We start from the raw sequence: 20,999 nt of genomic DNA, 5'->3' as shown, positions 1-20,999 counted from the left end.
TCTCTTTTATACACGATTTATTTTTTGTCATGCGGCACAAGGCATCAGCAGGCTTTCACCTAGTTATTTTTTTTTGTTTAACAATTTTTACTAGATTTTCAATTACAAGGAATGCAAAAGAAAAGAAAAGAAAAAAAAACAAGAAAAGTGAAGAAGTCATAATGTATACAGCATATTATAAAACATAAAGGACAGGAAATATTATAATGATTCTAATAGAGGAAAGAGGGGGAAAGGTGGAAAAGAGGGAAGGAAAGATATACAGGTATGATATGTCCAAAAAGAAGAGGAGAGATATAGGCAATAAGAGAAAAGGAAAAGAAAGTATTAATGTACAGAAATGTGAGTAGCTAGATAAGACGAAAAGGGAAGCCAAAAAGGTCAGACATTACTTTTTGGGAGATAGAATTGGAGGAAGTGGTAACAATTCTAAGCTTGTCACAAATAAAATTCCACCAGGTTACTGAGGATATTGTAGAATTATCTTTCCAAGATGCTAAAATAACTTTAAAAGCTAACGCAATAAAAAGATCAAATAACAATGAAACAGGAGCGGAGTCATCAACATCAGGCGATAAAGAACCAAGAAATGCATTCTGAAATGTTAATACAATATTGCACTTAAAAATGTTCATGCAGGTAGACCAAATAGATTTCCAAAACGCAAATCCATTAGAACATTCAAAAAGCTGATGCTTCAATGTGCCAGAAACAGTAGAACAAGACCAGCATAAAGGGGAAGAAGAGGGAGAAAATTTAGAAACCCAACAGGAGTTATAACAGCTCTATTATAAATGAAAAATAAAGATTGGGTAATACGAGCAGCAGCAGAAACTTTAAACAATTTAGACCACAATTTATCCCAAGTGGTAATACAAAATGAAACAGACAAGTCAGTTTCCCATGCAGTTTCTATAGGGGATTTGGGTCTCTCAGTAACATTTGATAACAATAACGTATATACAAGAGCAGCTTTAGGTCTGTGTGTAGGAAATAGAGGGCATAAAGAAGAGGAAGGGGTAAGAGAAGGTGTTGCATCTGGGAGAACAAAGGTACTTAATTGTACTTGTAGAGTACTGGTAATTATATGATATTCTTGTTTACAATTGTCAGATAAGTGGTATTTTGCTTGTAAAGTAGAGAAAGGGATAATGGAATTATAGGAGTACGGGTTGCACGAGTTTTTAAGGTGTCTAAACCCACGTAAGAGCAATTAGGAACTCTAATTCAAAAGAACAGTTCCAGTGGTGTGGAGAGGGTACGTGACAATTACCGGAGTAAGAAATTGCCACGAAAGTGAGAGCCTTGTTTGGTACGGCGCAGTGCAGTTAAAAGACCGAGAAATTAAATTATTTTTAAAAAATGAGACGGCGCAGTGAAGTACAAATATCAAGTGACAAGAAACGAGTGCAGCCCGTACTCCTCTGCAACCGCATGGAGTGTGCTCCTTAACATCACGGATATCCATTTTTTTCGTACCAGCTCACTTATTTAGGATGATCCTCACCTGACTGAGCTAGCTGCTTGCTACAATGAACACTGTCATTCACCTAACTAGCCTGTGAGAATGGTAGATGTCAGTTCCACAAAGTGTCCTCACCACTCGAAACCATACCACTGCCCACCCTGTTATCATAATCACTATAAAGAGCCTTACTACACCCTCACCACTTATCTCCAGCATATCCTCTTGTGGGACTAATGTTTGTAACCAAATGTAATCATGCCTTTTTCCCTTCCCCCTTCTAGGCAGTAGAGGCTTATAATTATTAGGCATTATACTAATGTCCTGATGATGGTCCCCATGATTAAGTAGTGGGACCGAAACGCCGTCGACCTTTTGTGCACCTTACACATAAACATAAACTGTGTGTCATAAATAAGTGAAAGTGCCTGCTTGAAGTTTCTGTGTATTTGTAAAACTACAGAAATCTGCAGCTTTTGCCTAAAAAGCCCTGTTTTGTTTTGTTTTCTTCACTGTATTGATCTGTAAGTGCTAGGGTACAGGACTGTGCCCCACTACGGTGATTTGTTGAAGGAATTCTTCTTGTGCATCTCTTATTCAGTAAAGATTGAGACCCTTGTCCGGCTGGACATGTCAAAACTAATATAGAATCGACTGTGTCTATATTTATTGCTTTTGAATATTCCTTATGTATGGGACCACTGTTTTTTTGATAACTTATATAAAAAATAGAACAGCACGTATGAGATGAATACCAAGAAAACATTACAAATAGAAAAACCCATACAAACAACACCATTAGGTATGAACTAGAAGTTGTGTATCAGAGACAATTGAAGAAAAAAGGACAAGATGATGAGAGAAGAGGAAAAGAGTACACATTGCCAAAGAACATGACTAAATACGTGATGGACAAAAAAAGGAAAAGGTGGGAAAGGAGAGGAAAAAAGAAAGGAAAAAGAAGGAAGAAGTACATAAACAGATCAAGGCAAATACACCTGATCTGTAGAAAAAGAAGAAATCTAAAAAGAGGGAGCACAGTGACGCAAGATGGTACGGACCACAGGACTAAATAAAGAAAATGAAAATAAAAAAGAAAATGAGAGCCATCAGCAAGTTAATAAAAATAAAAAAAATGCATATTCAGAAATGAATGAATAGATCAATAAATAATAACAGTGATAATCCTAAAAAATTAAACCAAATCAGATATTAGTGTCCATTCCGGTTGGTGAAAGACTATGAATATACAATTTGAGTTTTTCCGGATCCTCAAATGAGTGGGAGCGGCCATCATGAGTAATCTTTCATAGTCAAGGGTGAAGTATTCCATATTGAATATTGAGATGTCTCATCTGAGGGCGTAAGGCGAGGAATTCTTTGCGACGATCATTAGTTGCATTGGAATTATCTTGTGACAGGAAGATATTATGACCAGACCAGATAAAGGGGCGTTTGAGTTTGGCAGCCTTTAAAACAGTCATTAGTTCAGTAAACTCCAAGAACAGCATTATTATACCACGAGGTTTTGATGCATTGGAATTAAGACGTCCCAAACGATGTGCTCTTTGTAAGTTGAGAGGAGTAGTTGAAGACTGAAGATCCAGGAGCTCGGAGGAAATTTCTGTAAGAAAAGAACCATGTTCGACCCTTTAATATTTTCCGGAAGGCCGTATAAGTGTAAGTTATTCCTACGGTTTAGATTTTCACGGTCCTCTGTATGAAGTTTTAGTTTGTGAATCTCCTGCTCTAACATTAGAATTTTAGTAGAGACATCATGTAAGTCGTCACTGACACGCTGTTCTAGATCCAACACCTTGCCCTCCATAACAATCCATCTGTCATCAATTTGTTTCAATTTTTCATTAGTTGCAGACATAAATGGTTGAAGACCACGGACTTCCTCCAAAATAGAATCCAAAACCGGGTTTGGAGAAGAATGAATGGGAGACGGTGGGTCATTTTTATGCCTCTTGGATTTAGTACCAGACATGGAGGATCTGGCAGCGTGAAGATCATTAGCCATTATATCGATTAAGTAGGCAGAGGAGTTACTGAGAAGGAAATGTATAACAAGAGACAAATGCACTTCAAAAGATGTCAGAAAAAGAATACCTTCAAAAAGAACCAGTGCCGCAATCAAAAATTGTAATTCCTCAAAAAGAGACACTCATGAGAGGATGGAGCAACAGTTCCTTAGTACGAGTGAGGGCACTTGGTATAGCAGAGAATACCTATATTGATGTGAGGTAAAGACTGTCAATGGTAAGTCATGGCGATTGGCAGCAACTTAGAATACTATGGAAGAGATAGAAAATTGAGGACATTAAGTTGAAGTTGCATGAAGGTAGCACATCAATATAAACGTGGGCTCAGCAACTTTGATAAGGTGGTCGCCCACATCTCCAATATGTCAGATAATGCCATAGGTGAACGAGATTTGAAGAGCATAACATCAGGTACACAATGAAATCATTAAAAACAAGTCAAGTACATGAATGGCAATGTGAAGTCGAGTTATGATGGATAGTGGTCTCCTTGGCAATAAAGAGCGACTTGCTTGAATAAATGAAGATAATCCAAGAAGTATCCCCAAAATAGGTATTTATCCATTAAATTGTGGCATGAGGGTGGTTTGGCACATTCAAATGCAGGAGAAAGCAAATTACCGGCGAAATGTGAGATGCAGGCTCAGCGGCTTAAAATGGCGGCCGCCCGCGTCTCTGAGGTGAAGAGAAATTGCCGCGAACTGGAGCGACCAGAAAACCGCACGTAGAAGTCTGTAATCTCTCCTGGAGACTCACCGCATCTTCGGGGTAGAAAGCCCGTCACTCCGGTAGTGATGTGACGAGATACTGGCTCAATAGGTGTGACAGAGTCCCGCACTGAAGCGGAGCTCACGCCGGGTCCGCCATTCCACCGCGGCGCTCAAGCCACGCCCCTTCACCTAATTTTTTACTTTACTCAAAGAACAGATCTCTAAAATGGCAAGTTCCTCAATGAAAAAATATGCATGCACAAATCTTGCTTGTGCATTGGCTCCACTGTAATTGGCACCTACAGTAGAAAGGTTGCATTCTGCTGTGTTGTTAGTACTTATGTTGGGGAGTGTATGTTCTCTATACTGGGTGTACTTTACTTGTTTTCTTTACCCAGCAGATCATGGTGGTTGATTGATTGTGGCAATACGTTCTGTCTAAGATTTAAAAAGAATTAAGTAAACCATGCCATAGAAATCCTGTGTGTGTGATGTTGTTCAGTGTGGAAGGGAGATCTTGCACTGCTGGCTCCCAATCTATATGTGCTGGGGATCCCCATGTGAAGCATCTTGTAAACCTTTGTATGTTTAGATGGAGGTAGTAATGCCTGCTGCCTGTATTATGCCTGTCTTTGCTTGCAAAGGAAGATAGCACCCCTTTTCAATGAGAGTTTCTCACTTGAATCCTGAGCTTTCACAAGCAGCCTGCACCCACCAATTCTTCTTCTAAGTACTAATCACTTTGGGGCACATGCATCAAGCCTTTTACAGGTTGTAAAAAGGGCCGATTCTCAGAATCAGTTGTTTTGTGACCGGTAAAATGCAATTTGTGTTGCATCAAACAAAATGCATTCGCAAAATAGGTAAACGCAATTTTTTGTGATTACTTAAATTGCAAATGCATTAAGATCGCAAATTGCGATTCCCTAAATGCCATGCATTATGCATTCGCAAATTGCGTTTTTGCAATTTGGAATTGCAAATTACCATCAACTTCATGTTGATGATAATTTGAAATTCCTTTCGAAAAATGCAAATAAATGCATTTTTTAAGTGCATAGTGGTGCACACACATGCCCTTAGGGAAAGTGCCTGTTTTCTCTCTTCTGCGGGTGCCTTATCAATGTTGTTGTTCAATTAGAATAGACTTGTGATTAAGTCTGTTAGACCAGAGGGGCCTGATCCTTTAATTAAAATTTGGCCTCAGATATGGAAACTGAGATGGTGGGAGAAACCATGCTGTGCCAGGCAGACCTGACTTCCAGCTCTGGCTGTAAAATCACATCCTCTCTCTTTAATGGTCTGCCTCAATATGCTCTGCCACTTAAAAAAATAAACTGAGTTTCTCCATAAATATGCATAACATAACTACTTTATTACAAAAACACTCAAATAACTTTTAATGTATAAGAATGCAGTACCCACATAACAATTATTTTCATGTGTACTTTGTTCTCCATTTCTATACATATCTGTTACTTTTTACATATGTGGCTCTAAAAATAACACTGAAAACAGTAAACAACAGATATCGTCCTTCTGTTGTAACAATATCAACAATAATCAATTTAGATATCTCCGTTCCCTATCCGCATCATTTCCGTGGTGACAAAGGAGAGTCTTGCTTAATCTGTGATCTGACTCTCTGAGGTACATTTCTAATCCTTTGTAACATTAGGACCACAGAAAACGAAAAAACTCAAAAGGTACACCACTGTCTAACTCATTTTACTTGATGGCTGTTTAGAAGTATGTGAGTTGAAACTGAATAATAACAAAGGATAATATTTATGAAACCTTTTTATCTTGAATACTGTATTGTTAAAAAGAAGAAAGCAGCTCATTTTGTTTCTGAGATTTACTGCATCTTTTTGTTCAATTTAGGTAAAGAGCTTCATTTAAAGTTTAAGGGGCAGATGTATCAAAATACCTATTTGCGATTCTCAAATAGCGATTTTTTGAGAATCGCTATTTCAGAATTGCAAAATGGTATGTATCTACAAAATCGTAATTTTTTTGCGATTTCCTAAAATTCCTTATTTGAAAATAGCAAATTGCGAATTCGCAAATAAGGACTAATTTCCCATTCATTTCTAAGGGCCAGGGGGCCCATATGAATGAATGGGAAGTTATTCTCAATTTGCGATTCGCAATTTGCTAATCGCACATTGAGAATAATTTCAAGGGTGCAAGGGGGTCTTAAGGACACCCTGCTGCACCCCTGAAATGTACATGAGTGCGCATAAGGCGCACATACATGCCCTAAGGGCATGTATGAGCGCCACATGCCACCTTAACAAATGCCAAAAACGTGCATTTGTGAAAGAACTACAAGTTGGTGGTAATTTGCGATTTCTTAGTTGCGATTCCTTAAATGCTGACGCAAAATTAAGGAATCGCAAAATTTGCGATTCCTTAAGTTTGCGATGCAATTTGAATGATACATCGGATTTTCTGCTTTTTTGCGATTCACAGCGTTTGCGACAAAAGAAACGTTTGATACATCTGCCCCATAGGGCCTTATTTATGAGGCCTTGCGACTGTTTTGCGCTTCCGTTGTGTCACTTTTATGTGACTCATCGGCGGCATAAAAACATGCCTCCTGTTGCGCCCCATTTACAGTGACCCATCTAAGCAGATGCGTCACTTTGTAAACCCCTGCACTACATTATACCTGCATCAGGTATAATTTATGCAGGGTGGGGGTTCCCACGTAAGTAAGCCTCGTAGAAGTAACGCAGTGAAATCTATGAGAATTCACTGTACCACTTCTAGGGTGCAAATGCGTCAATATCTTACGCCTGCCTCACAGGGTAAGACTGACGCAGGACTTTCACATGGGGGTTGCCCCATGTGAAAGGACACATTGCTGGAGTTGCATCACTTTTGTGACACACTCCAGCAATGCGTCACTTTTGCGCCTACAGATACGTCAGTAATACTGATGTATTTGTAATTCCTTGAGACATGATGCATCAAACAGTAAATATGACGCATCCATTATGTCGCAAAGAGGGCGCACTGAGATGTGACGCGTCGGTGCTTTCACGCAGCGATGCGTCACTTCTCATAAATGAGGCCCATATTTTATAATGGTTTACAAATGAAAGGCTCTGGCGAGATGTGACGTTTATAAAGCGCTGACAACTACGACAAGAAGCACTCACATTACTTAGGGCTTGTACATGAAAATAAACCGTTATTTTCAAAGCATGCTCCTGCAGTCATTTTTACATTCAAATGGTTTGTTTTAATGGTGCTCATGTGTGTCAAGAAAACTGAGTAGGGAAGTGGGTTTTCGAACTATAGTGAGCAACTGTTAGATCTGACATCATTGGCGTGAGTCTCCCTTCCATTTTTGACGGATTTCCTCCTCTGTTTTGAAATGTTTTTGCTGGATTTATGCTTTGGGCACTGTGCCACTACTAATCAGTGCCACAGTGCAAGTGCTCCCCATGTTAAATTGATATACTGATTGGATTCCGTGATTGGGTTATTTGATTTATCTGTCAGCACCTAGTACAATGCACCATGTGTGCCCAGGGCTTGTAAATCAAATGCTGCTGGTGGGCTTGCAGCACTGGTTGTGCCACCCACAGAAGCAGCTTGTAAAGTGTGTCTCAGGCCTACCATTGCACGGCCTGTGTGCAGTCTAGCACTGCCATGTCTACTTGGCCAAGTGCACCCACTTGCCAGTCCCTAAACCTTCCCTTTGCTTCATATTAGACACCCTTATGGTAGGCCCAAGGGTAGGGTGCATTGTAAGTATAAGGTAGGACATGCTGTGATGTGTCTAGCATGTTCTAATAGGGAATTACAGCCATTTTCGTTTTTTACTATTGAAGGCTACCTGTTCTCATAGGTTAGAATGGGCAGTTAGATTATTACATTCTTATAATCCTAACTGACTCAGGGAACATGGTAGAAATTCCAATTTAGTATGCCTGAACTCAGAATAATAAAGTACATCTTTTAGTAAAGTTTATTTTAATATTCAGTGTTTGCAAATACCACTTTTAGAAAGCAGGTATTTGCTTGCCTAACCATTTGAGCCTGCCTCTGCTGGGTTGTGTATTCCTTGTCTGGGGTGTGTGTGACAGGGCTGGGGAATTCCAGGAGACAGGCTGGGGCAGCCCAGTGGTGAATAGAGAGATCTGCATCTAGATGGGAGGGAGGAGTTACACCTGGGACCTGAATAGGGCTGGGCCTTCCCTCCACAATGCTGGCTCCACCCCCTGAGGCTTGTCTGATGTCTCTGTCCTGCACTGTGAAAGGAGAGAAGGAATCATGTCAACAGAGTGCTCCAGAGCTGTATCTTCCCTCCCCTGTGCTGGCTCCACCTCCTGTGGGGTGGCTGATGTCTCTGCCCTGCACAGTGAAAGGAAGAACAAAGTCATGTAACAAAGTGCTCAGGAACTAGTTTGGACTAGGCAGAGGCCTCTCTGCCTTCCGAGAACAAAGGATTTTGGGGTATAAATATTGGGACCCTGATCCCAAGAAATTAGATCACTTCTGGAACAAGAACCCTTTCTGCCAAGGAGAAGAACCAAGGAAGCTGCAGGAGTTTGGACTGCCCCTCTGCCAGTGTGCTGTTTGCTGTGTTGGCCTGCAGTGGTTGCTTCATTGCCAAGGGAAAGGAGAAGAAACTTTGTAAGGACTTTCATCTACAGAATATTCTCCAAGGGCTTGAACTGTGCTTGCCTCCTGCTGAAGTCTCAGGGACAAAAGACTTCACCTCCAGCTCCCTCCTTAATTTCCTTGCTGGGAATTCTGACTCCAGTCACTTGCGTCCTGCTGGGAGCTGGAAGCGCGACGCTTCGAGAAGAAGCGTGTCACCACCGCAGCTGAAATCATTGCAACGCTGGAGAAGCAAGCCTTCACCGCATCTCGCTGGAAGCGTGTGTTCATCGAAGCTGTCTGCTGTCGCATCACCGGAGAAGTGTGACGCCATCGTGAGAGTCGCCATCGCATCACCAGAGAAGCATGTCGCAGGGCCTGTCGCGGCTCCAAAGTACAGAGTCGTCGCAAGGCTGCTAGGGCGTCATCGCACCATCATCGCATCGCCACATCAAGGGTGCCATCTTCTCGCATCGCCACCGGATTGTCTCATCGCTTCAAGGCACCATCTTGCGCACCGCAACGGGCCCGCAGGCCGAGAATCTATGCATCACCTCCACACCGGTAAGGCTCACGACGAGTCCCCTACTCTGCGCAAGCATTGAGGAAGGACGCAACCGTTCCCCCGGGTCACAGAACCGACACATCTTCCCTTTTGCAAGCCTTTTGTTCACTTTGCGTTGCGCATCCAGGTACTTTGTTGAGAACTTTGTCGCATTTATCAACAACTTGAACTAAGAGACTTTAATCATATTTTAATTAACCTTAAGTATAGTATTGTGGATTTTTGTCATTTGTGGTCTTGTGTTAAATCTATATAAAGAATACTTATTTTTATAAAACCTGTGTTGTGTCCATCTGTAGTGTTTTCACTGTATTACTGTGTATACTCACAAATGCTTAACACACTGCCTCTGAGATAAGCCTGTCTGCTCGTGCCAAGCTACCAAGGGGGTGAGCAGGGGTTTTTAAGGAGTGTAATCCCCTTATCCTGACTTAGAAGTAAGGGTCCCTATTTGGACAAAGGTGATAACCATTGCCAACTAGAGACCCCCAGATCTAACAGCAACCAATTGAGAAAATACCAGTGGATCTTGGAAAGTGTTAAATGTTTCTATTGGCCCGCAATCTCCCAGACAGGGAACACTGCAGTGGAGAAATGCTGTTCCCGAATGGACCGAAGCAAAGGAAAAGTACTGACTGCTGCCAGCACCCAGTATGGTGCCAGAAGTGGAGCTGACAGGGGACCTGTGCCTCCCATCACAGCCCTCAACTTGGTGTTTTGTGCGTGGCCACCAGAGGCTCCAAAGGATTGGGTCCCCAGGGCAATAAAGGTTCGGGGAGGTGGGCTGCTCCCCCGTATTTTAAATAGAGGGCCCGGGGGTTGAGGTCCCAAGGGCTCTCTAGGATAGGGTCCACATGGCTCTACTGGCTTGGAGAAGGGGCTATGGACTCCCTACCCTTTAATAAAACAAATAAGTTATAAGTGTCCCATATTTACTGCTCCTAGAATAAGTGCCCCATAAAGCCCTACACATTATAATTAACAATAGTTTTTATGCTTGTGGTGCCCCTAAAAGTGGCAGGGTCACCATCAAGCATTGTGTAATGTTGTGGGGGACTGCAGGAAGTGTAGCGGTCCCCCATTAACATTAGAATAAAACCAGTAAGTCTCCTGGACATTTAAAACTATGACCATATGAGAACTTACAATATGTTTTAAACGCCCTCCTACCTGGAGATGTATGCTCTTCAGATGGAGTGCAAACCCATCTTGTGGTAGTTTTTATGACTCTATTTTGTGGTCTGAAAATTTTTAAAAGAAAGAATCAGAGACATGTTGGTTTTATTTAAAAACAAACAAAACAATATGTGTCTGAGTCTTTTTTTTTCATATCATTTTACATGCCACACAATTTAATAAGAAAAACTATGGCAAAAGAAAGACTCAGGGACAAGCTTTTTTATTAAAACATTATTATATATCATTATAATAATCACAAATATTAAACATTTCATTGTGTGTATTACTTTAATATATATTAGACTAAAAATATTGGTGATTTTTAGAGAAAGATGGTAATAGGCTCAATTTTTATATTTTGTTATTGCGAATCTTTGGCAAAGTCAGTAAGACTACCTGAGTGCAGCCAGACCCTGCAGCCAACCCCACGCTGCGCACGACCAGAGTTTACGCACGGGTGGAGGTTGACTGCCCGAGGGGTGCTGGACAACTTTGTTGCTGGCAGTTGGAGCAAAGGCTTGTGAGCAAGGACATGGCGTCCGAAACCGGTCAGGCCATTTTATTGAAATCGAGCATAATGCCGCCGACAGCCTCCGTTGATGTCCTTAATAAAAGTGGATTACCTACCTGCGAGTGCTGTTTCACACAAGGGCAACCTTTCTTTTTCACATATTTGCGGATGGCTCGGCCGCGAAACAAGCACCACCGTAAGACATGGAGCGGTTTGAGCGCGCCTCGGCAATGGAGGCGTGGCCGAGCAGGTGGGCTCGTATTGAGTGACGTTATGGACAACGGGGTTGCTGTGTGTGACTTTTTGGCTCCCTCACTGGGGCAAAGAACATGCTTTATTTTTCACTTTCTCAGCAACACCCACATAGGGACTATGTGGTATCACAGCACCACGAGCACCAGAATGCATCCTGATTGGATACGCCCACTGGGGGCGGGAACTCGACTTTTTAACAGGTGTGCTGTGAACTTTGTTGCTGGTAGTTGGATCAAAGGCTTGTGAGCAAGGACATGGCGTCCGAAACCGGTCAGGCCATTTTATTGAAATCGAGCATAATGCCGCCGACAGCCTCTATTGATGTCCTTAATAAAAGTGGATTACCTACCTGCGAGTGCTGTTTCACGCAAGGGCAACCTTTCTTTTTCACATATTTGCGGCTGGCTCGGCCCGCGTAACAAGCACCACCACAAGAGAAGGAGCTGTTTGAGCACGCCTCGGCAACGGAGGCGCTGCCTAACAGGTGGGCCCCTATTGAGTGACGTTATGGACAACGGGGTTGCGGTGTGTGAGTTTTTGGCTCTCCCAATGGGGCAAAGAACATTCTTTATTTTTAACTTTCTCAGCAACACCCACATGGGGACTACTTGGTATCACAGCACCACGAGCACAAGAATGTATCCTGATTGGATACGCCCACTGGAGGCGAGAACTCGACTTCTTAACAGGTGTGCTGTGAACTTTGTTGCTGGCAGTTGGAGCAAAGGCTTGTGAGCAAGGACATGGCGTCCGAAACCGGTCAGGCCACTTTATTGTAATCGAGCATAATGCCGCCGACATCCTCCGTTGATGTCCTTAATAAAAGTGGATTGCCTACCTGCGAGTGCTGTTTCACGCAAGGGCAACCTTTCTTTTTCACACACATATATATATATATATATGTATATATATATATGTTTCTGTGTGTGTGTGTATATTTATATATATAGCTTGGCCAAGTAAAAGGGGAAGATTCCAAACATTGATTTCCCATGTTAATTCCACTACAAAATTGTGCTCTCTGATACAGAAAAAATGCCTGAATGAAATTATACAAGATTTGTCAAAAAGTTAGGAATGTACATTTTTTGTGATTAGGTGTAAATCCATTGAGCCATGTTCCAGAAACTCACATTTAAAGAGGAGTTTGGGTTATATTATGTTATGTTATAATGAATTTGTAGCGCGCACTAATACTCCAGAGTGTCCCGGCGCGGTGTATAACAGATACCTGATGGAATAGAGCCGGTTAACATAACTGCTTAAAGAGGAAGGTCTTCATTGCTTTTTAAAAAGTATGAGGCTTTGGGTATTCCGCAATGGCAAAGGGAGAGAATACCAGAGGGTGGCTGCCTTAACAGACAAAGACTGGCCCCCCAACCGCATTCTACGGAAGTGTGGGATTGCAATACGTCTCATAGAGGCAGAGAGCAGTGGTCTGTTAGGTATATAGAAGGAGAAGCGCTTCCTAATATACAATGGTCCAAGATCGTGCAAAGCTCTGTGAACCAGAATGAGAGCCTTAAATTGCACTCTCTGGGCCACGGGCAGCCAATGCAGCTCATGTAGATGCCGTTTTATGCTAGACCTTCCAGAGATGTTCAGCAGGAGTCTAGCCGCGGCATTGTGTATAAACCGAAGCTTATTAAGTAGGTACCCAGGGATACCCACATACAGAGCATTGGCGTAGTCAAGTGGGTTAGGCTTATAAAGGTTAAAAGTTAGGTATATCTGGATGGCTGGTCTTACTGGAGTAATGCGGGAGTCCGCCGGTAACCATAAATTAATAAATTGATTACTCTGATTGTATGGCAGAGCTTTCTCACCCATCTGCCATTTCAGTACCACAGAAACAGGACTGCTTCTGCCATACTAAATTATCTGATTGGCTGGTCGCAACCCAGAGAAACATGTTGTGGCTGCAATAAGAGGACTAGGGGTCTCAGTCTCCATGTCCTGAAAATGCTTAAAAAAAGTGTATAATGGGCCGCATAGGGACACGCTGAACCCTTGACACTAGTGTTGGGGACCAAGAGGATCCACCCAGGTGCCAAAATGGAAGGAAAATGCATATCACATGTACCATAGTAGTCCAGCACAAACTGCAGCTCAAGCTTCACCCCATGCTACTATGGCAGCATGAAAACTTCGTCAGGCAGCTTGCACTATTCTGTGGTAGAAGGGGGTGAAGCTTCTGCACCACTATTGCAGTACCCATGAACAATTTAAAACAAAAAATAACTAAATATAGGTTTGATGTTCTCAGGGGGAGGGGAACCCACCTGGGGTAAGCTGCCAGTTGCAGAGTTGGTTGCCCGCCTGGGGTTGGGCTCACGGCGCCGCTGCAGCCACCCCTCACTGTGCACGGCCGAAAAGAAGGTGACATATCAGTAACAAATTTATACCTGTCAACCTCTTGACCTAAAATTGATTTTTTTGGTGAAGTCTTTAAGAGAGTAATCCCATTGGGTAGAACTGAAAATTGCCCACAGGGGTAGTGTGTTGAAATACTTCAAGCCCACATACTCTATGCTTGCCTGATGTCGTGAATGATGTTATATGTGAGGTCATAAGTAGTGCACGATGGTGGTTCAAGTTTTAGTTAGGTCAGCAAACTATAACTGGATTAATTGCAGTGTTTTTATTACATTTTTAAATGAAAGTTTTTATCTTATTTTTTCATTCTATCTTATTTGTACACCCAACTATAATTTCACCTTAACCTTTGTTTTTTAGTGATTATATATATATATACATGGAATACAAACACTACTTACCAACCTACCTGTAAATGAAAGTAGTCCTGTTGTAAAGTACTGTAATGTAACAGCTGACACTGGAGCATCACTTCCCATGATCATTAGTCTTTGGGGTCGACTTGATTCTGTGGCCACTGTGAGTGACTGACTGCAGCTTTTGTGCTTGTATAACTTGGCAGAGTACTTTCTAGCACATTCACTTTTGGGATGCATAGATATGCTTAATGTTGAAAATGTTTGAGTGGGATCTGGGATAATGGTATTTATTTACTGCTCTTTAATTGATACTTAGGTAACGTAGGAACTGATTTCGAGTTTGGCATACAGGGTACTCTCTCAAAACATGAATCATAGCTAGGCCTGGCTGGTAAACTCGGCACTGCTCACTGCGTTTGCAGCGTGTTTCCCAATCGGCCCTCCGCATAGAGCACGGAGTTCCAAAAAACTCTGCTTAGAGCCACAGAGAGGCGTTTTTCCTCTCGCAAAGATAAGTTGATGAGTGCAAGTGAGGAAAGTCCAATGCTCGACCACCTCCCAGCGAGATTTCTAAACGGGGCGGTTGTGGCAGGTTCCTACCACTTGCATTGAGAAACCTGCAGCTCTCGTTGATAAAACAGCTGCTCGATTCGAAAATCAACTCGAGCGGCAGAAAGAAGCTGAGCCCTCTTGCGCTGCCCATGGTGCTGTCGCACTGATTTACAGCGCGGGGCAAACACCCAGCGCGAATTACCTCACTCTGGTGCTTGTGGAACTCCGTGAAGCATGGCCGAGTTTTTTTGTCACTTCTTGGAGTTTCACGTAGCGGAATTCTGCAAACTCCACCAATGACTAATTACAGCTACAGGTTATAATGCACTTGTAATATAGCAAATGGGACATCTGCCCTATTTGGGAAGGAGTATACTGTCTTTCAAACTGGACATAAGGCCCAAATTGTAAATTAATTTTACTTTAAGTGTAATAATTATCCATTACTCAAAGCAAATTCGTGTGATGACGTTTACATCAATGAAAGTTCAACGCAAGACACTTTTTGTGGCATCATCGTGATGGACTGTTGTGTGACACCAATTCCTGTGTGTGATGTGGTCAGGGTTAAAGGCTGTGCAATTTTACTTTGTGTAATGTCAACACTGGCTGAAGATCACATTTTAATTCTGTTGTCTTTATTGCAGGTTTTCAATACATACTCGAATGAGGACTACGATCGAAGAAATGACGAGGTGGACCCCGTGGCCGCCTCAGCAGAGTATGAACTGGAAAAGCGCGTGGAAAGACTTGCTCTTTTCCCAGCAGAGCTGGAGAAAGGTACAGTACAGGCTCCATTATTGTTTGTGGTTTCTATGAACAATTAATTGAAATTGCTGTTCTAAAGTACTCTTACTGAATTCCCCTGGTAGTATCCGTGGGTATATTGACTTTACATGCTTTTAGAAAGTGCACAGCAGTTATAAATAACAAGGCAGCTTAAATCCCAGGCAACTGAAGGGCAAGCAATAGCTGCTGCTTGTAAAAAGTTGTGCTCTCTGAAATGCAGCTCACTCTTGAGGGCAGGTCAGCTTTTTACGCGAGAGCTTTTATTCGATATTTGAACGCCAACCAAGTTGCTATGGCTGTGCTGACCTTTTGTAATGTCACTGCTGTCAACTGTGTCCCTTTGTGTACAGTTCTGCATCAAGAAATGTCTGTGACGACTGAAAAGAAAGGGTTTCTACTCTACACGATTCCAGACGTACTGGGTTTCTGAAATCGCCAGCTGTTTTTAGGAATTGTGAATTCAATTAATTATGTGTGGGTCATTGGGCTGCAGAAATTGAATACATGCCAGGGAAGGGATGCCCAGGCGGGGGAGGTGAACCCGGGCACTACATGTTCCAGGGAGCTGACGTTGCCATGGGAAGTGTGGGTGACTTGAGAAGCCAAGGGTATATGAAATGAGAAGGTGTTTGCCTTCTTGCCAGGAATGCAGTTTCCTTTAGCAAATTAAGTGGCTCCAGAAAACAATCCTCGGCTTGAACTCTATATTCAGCTTCTAGTCTCTCTTTTGTTGCGAGGAGGGTTCACTTGCTGTTGTGCAACACATATTAGTTGGGGGTGGATATATCCGTTTTTGATCCATGGTATGCAGAAGCAAATCACAGAGCAAATCCTCCTTTGCTGGGATCTGCTCCTGTGAAATAAAACATATCCCTGCAAGAGGGATTCCCACAGCAGACCGCGAAGCGCAGCAACATTGTTGGTCCGCACATTGTGTGACCAATAGACCTCACTGTGGCCTTCGGCATAATGTTGATTGGCTGCTTAGCAGGCTTGGGAAGTTTTCTTTAGCAAAATCCACTTTACAGGTGAAATGAACAAAGGGCATATTATGTTGCATTTGTCAGTGGATAGTTAACTATAATGTTGATCAAATCAATGTTGTTATATTACAGTCTATATTATCCTTTGTTTTTTGTGTATTTTCATCTCACTGAGAGTACCAGAGGCTGTGAGGAGATTAGGAGGAAGAATACCGAACTCCATGGCTGTATATATTATTAAAAATGATTTTTTTGATGAGAAAAGCACAGTGTAGTAAATCCATTGTACAGTGCTGCAGGTTTCAATTCAACTCCGGAAATATGCAGTGTGGGACAACTCTGCATGAATTATGAGCGAGCACCGTTGTGCCTTTGTCTTTTCTATTTCTATTTTCTATTTAGGGGGTTTTATAAAGCGCATGGTGATGCAACAACGGCGTGTCCCCGCGCTGAGGAGAAACTCTTTCTGGAACCTACAGAAGCGGCATACCCTACTGAGCGAATAGTGCAGTTTTAAGCTTGGCTCTAAATACTGATTCTGATGGCTCTAATCTCAATGCCATGGGTAATTTGTTCCATCTCAAGGCTGCAAGGTACCTGAAGGATCTTCCGCCCATCCGTGCTCTAGACACCTTGGGAATAACCAGGAGTCCCGAGCCGGAGGATCTCAAGGAGCGGGACGGCTCATAAGACGTCAGAAGTCCCTGCAGAGGGAGAGGAGATCTCCCATTGATGATCCGATGGCATGTGCATAGGGCTTTGAATTCTACCCTGCTTCTGACCGGGAGCCAATGCAAAGACCGAAGGGCCGCTGCAGAAGCGGCTCTTCTGGGTAGTCTGAGCACCAGTCGGGCAGCGGCATTCTGTAGGACCTGTAAGCGGCTGAGGTTCTTCTCCAAGGTCCCTAAGTAGAGAAGATTGCCATAGTCCATCTTTGATGTGACTAGTGCATGCACCAAGGTTTGACGGGCTCTCACAGGTAAAAACTTCAAAGTCTTCCTGAGACTTTTGAGGGTCCCAAAGCATGATCCGACCACCTGATTGATCTGAGGGCCAAAGTTAAGGTCAGTATCAAACTAGATGCCCAAGTTCTTTGCTTTCTGGCATGGGATAGGTGTTGGACCTAGACAGGATGGCCACCATGCCGACGTCCACGCTGATTGGCAGCCCCCCACGACCAGCACCTCGGTCTTGCCTCCGTTGAGCTTGAGGCAGTTGGCGGACATCCAGGCAGCTAGATCTTGCATGCAGGCTCTGAAGATGTCCGCCGAGAGACCGGGTGCGCTTGACAGGGAGATAACCAACTGCGTGTCATCGGCATACGACACCATACGGAGGCCGTGACTCTCTACTAAGGTGGCAATCGGAGCGACATAAAGGTTGAAAAGTGTTGGACTCAGGGACGAGCCCTGCGGCACCCCCTGGTCCAAAAAAATTCGCTCAGAGTAGTGGTCACCCTGCCTCACTTGGAAGCCTCGGCCAGTAAGAAATGAATAAATCCATTTCAACGCTGCTCCTCTCACCCCGCCTTTGTTCAGACACTGTAGCAAGATGGAATGTGCTACAGTGTCGAACGCAGCGCTGAGGTCTAGTAGGATTAGAGCCATGGTTTGTCCCTCATCTGCACCCTGCCTGAGGGATTCGGTAGCCCTAAGAAGGGCAGACTCTGTAGAGTGACGGGGCCGAAACCCAAATTGGGTAGGGTGAAGAAGGTTGCCTTCCTCCACATATTTCATTAGCTGTTTATTTACCACCTTCTCCGCTACCTTAGAAAAATAAGGCAGCAGAGAGATGGGACGTAGGTTGTCCAACTTCTCGGAGCTAATGTTGGGCTTCTTGTGGAGGGGAAGCACCACAGCCTGTTTCCAGACCTCAGGTATAGAGCTGGATCGGAAGGAGACATCTAGCACGTGCCTGATATAGGGTTCAAGAGTCTCCAGACTGTCGCTCAACCTTTTTGGGGATGCTGGATCTCGGGGGGAGCCAGATTTAACAGATCTGCAGATTCTGACTAGCTCATCCGGAGAGGGGATGGTAAAATTAAGTAGCAGATTTTGATCATCTTCCTCTGCTACTGGGTCTACAGGCTCTTCCGCTGCAGGTGGGCTTTCAGGAAAAGCGGAGTAAATTTTCGACACTTTGTCTCCGAAGTAGTTAGCAATGCGGTTGCATGCAGCTACTGAGTAATCCTCATCTTGAGTGGAAGTTTTAGGGGTGGCTAAGGACTTATATATGCTGAACAGTTCCCTGGCAGAATTCTCTGCCCCCTGGATTCTGTCTGCATAGTATGTGGCTTTCTCTATTCGGATTTTATTATGATAGGTGCGTCTATTAATGAGATAGGCCTCTTTCATCCGATCATCATATGCCACTCTCCATTGTCTCTCTGCTCGTTTGCAGTCCCTTTTGGCGCAGCGCAGCACCTCGCTGAACCAGGGAGCAGTTCTTTGTCTGTGGACACCTTTTGTTGGCCGGCCTAAAGGGGCTGTGTGGTCCAGAGCAGCGGTGATGCGGTCATTGAGCAATTTGTTTGCCGTTGCCACATTGTTGCCTCCTGGAGGCCCTTCCGCGATGAGAGCCTTGTTAAACTCTGGCACGGAGAATCTTGCCCACCTGCGACGGGGGTAGTTAAGAGGGGCGGAAGCATTAACTCTATGCTTAGGCAGGTGAATAACAAATGGGACAAAAAAGTGATCTGTCCAGGGCAGGGGCACTGGGGGAGCCACCAAAACATCCTCCCAATTGGCAAATATGGGATCTAACAGATGCCCACGGTTATGTGTTGGAAGCTGCCCCTTGAGCTCTAACTGTAGGGTGTGAAGTTCTTCCCGGAACTCCATCGCTCCTTTGTCTAGAGGGTCTTCCAGATGTGCGTTTAAGTCTCCCAGCAGCAGAAACTTGTCTCTTCTTATCGCTGTTTCGGTGACGCACTCTAGAAGGTTGCCTTTAAATCTGGACATGGGTCCAGGTTGGCGATAAACTAGCAGACCTTTTATAGTCATGCTTTTCGCCTGTTTTAGTAGTAATTAGCATAAAAGGGCCTACTTGGCAGAGCAGATCTCCCTGCAGTGCATTTGACACATAATCTGCACTATTTTTCAAACTTTATTCCATAAATGATGAATGACTGTACATTGTTGGAGCTTAACACTTGTGCTGTGGAAAAGCGAAGAGCCACATGAACCTAAACTGAAAATGCCCACAGACCTCATGAGATCAGTAAAAAACTCCAGCATAAATGTAATACTGCATGTGATTAAGCAGATTGTAACTAGTTTTACAATTTGCAAGCTGTGAGGCAAAGTCTTCCTTTTCTAGCAAATCGCAGTGGTGTTTTTTTCCAACACAATTTATTCTTTATAAAGTACAATTGTAAAACATTGAATCATCCATAAATTCTTGGCAACATAAAAGATTATACTGTTTAAAAATTAACATATCATGTGCAATAGAAGATCCCCCAGGCACCCTACATAGGAGTTGGCAACACTCTTCAGGCACATTCTGATCAGGACTAGACCAGCCTTTCCAGTAAGGGTATCTTCTGGCGTGGCCAAACACAAACAAGAGATAGGTGTGTAGTGAGTGATGTTACAACACGTTAAATGCATTTTTAATAATAAAAAAAGATTAATTAGGAGACTATTTACTACATAAAAAAAGAAAATTAGAAAAAAAGAACAACAGAGTTTTGATAAAATGTTGAGGCTCACCCACAATAACTATTGAAAATAACCACCTTGATAGTCAATCGGAGAAGGTAAAGATCTTGGATATGTGACTAGAGGCTTGAATTTGAGGTTGGCCAAAGTAAACAAAATCTGCTGTTTCTGCCGCAAATGCTAAAATCAGCTTCTTCATTAGAGGCAGTATGGCGGAGGAACTCCCACCGTTGCCCCCTCCACTTTTAGAATTTTGTCCAGAAAATGGAGGGTTTTCAATTATCATTCAACACAAAAACCAGGCCCATATTTCCTATCCCAGGCTTCTGCGCATTGAAAGGCTCGTTAGAGGCTAACTCACATGCAAGTGTACTTAGTTGGCAAAGGCTATCAACTATGGTTGTCATGGAATTTAAAGTTGCACTTTTTTTAAATGGACAAAAGAAATCTGTTCCATGAGGTGAAATTGAGGGGTACTTCCAAATAGACTTCCACAGCCCTTAATATAGTATGAAGAATTAAGAGTATGTAGTAGTGAACATTTAACCATAAAGTAACAGCACACTCTACAATAGGAGTGATACACCATGCAAAAGCAAGTAAGACTTACAGAAAACAGGGTTATGCCCAGTTACATCCAGGCAGGGCAAATGTAACAAAGGTTTGGAGAAACCATTAAGAGAACTTCATGTGAAAGAGAACTTTTTTGTACAACAACCTTTCAACAGCATTAGGTAGAAAAGGCCAGTACATGGATTCTTCCAAGCACGCAAATAAAATATATTCCAATACAGAATACATTCGGTGGAATTCATCACACACACAATTTCCGACACAGGCCCCATGACAAGTTAAGGCCATTACAACAAGTTATCACCTGGTTACTTCTGAAAGAGGCATTCCTTGAAGGGGAGAGTAATCAACTTCT

The 20,999-nt window shown here is 43.0% G+C and overlaps 1 protein-coding gene across 4 annotated transcripts in view; it reads left to right on the top strand.

Moving 5' to 3' along the window:
* PPP1R9A (protein phosphatase 1 regulatory subunit 9A) overlaps window positions 1–20,999 on the top strand; it is a 778,883-nt gene that overhangs the window by 302,985 nt on the left and 454,899 nt on the right. For all 4 annotated transcript variants that reach the window (XM_078663735.1, XM_078663734.1, XM_078663733.1 and 1 more), the window contains exon 3: window positions 15,285–15,417. In XM_078663735.1, the coding sequence (XP_078519861.1) occupies window positions 15,285–15,417 (133 nt within the window). The remainder of the gene's footprint in view (window positions 1–15,284; window positions 15,418–20,999) is intronic.

This window comes from Lissotriton helveticus, chromosome 10 (genome assembly GCF_964261635.1).
Source record: "Lissotriton helveticus chromosome 10, aLisHel1.1, whole genome shotgun sequence".
Taxonomy (NCBI): Eukaryota; Metazoa; Chordata; class Amphibia; order Caudata; family Salamandridae; genus Lissotriton; species Lissotriton helveticus.
Note: the sequence above shows the minus strand (reverse complement) of the source record. Positions and strands in the feature narration are given on the sequence as shown.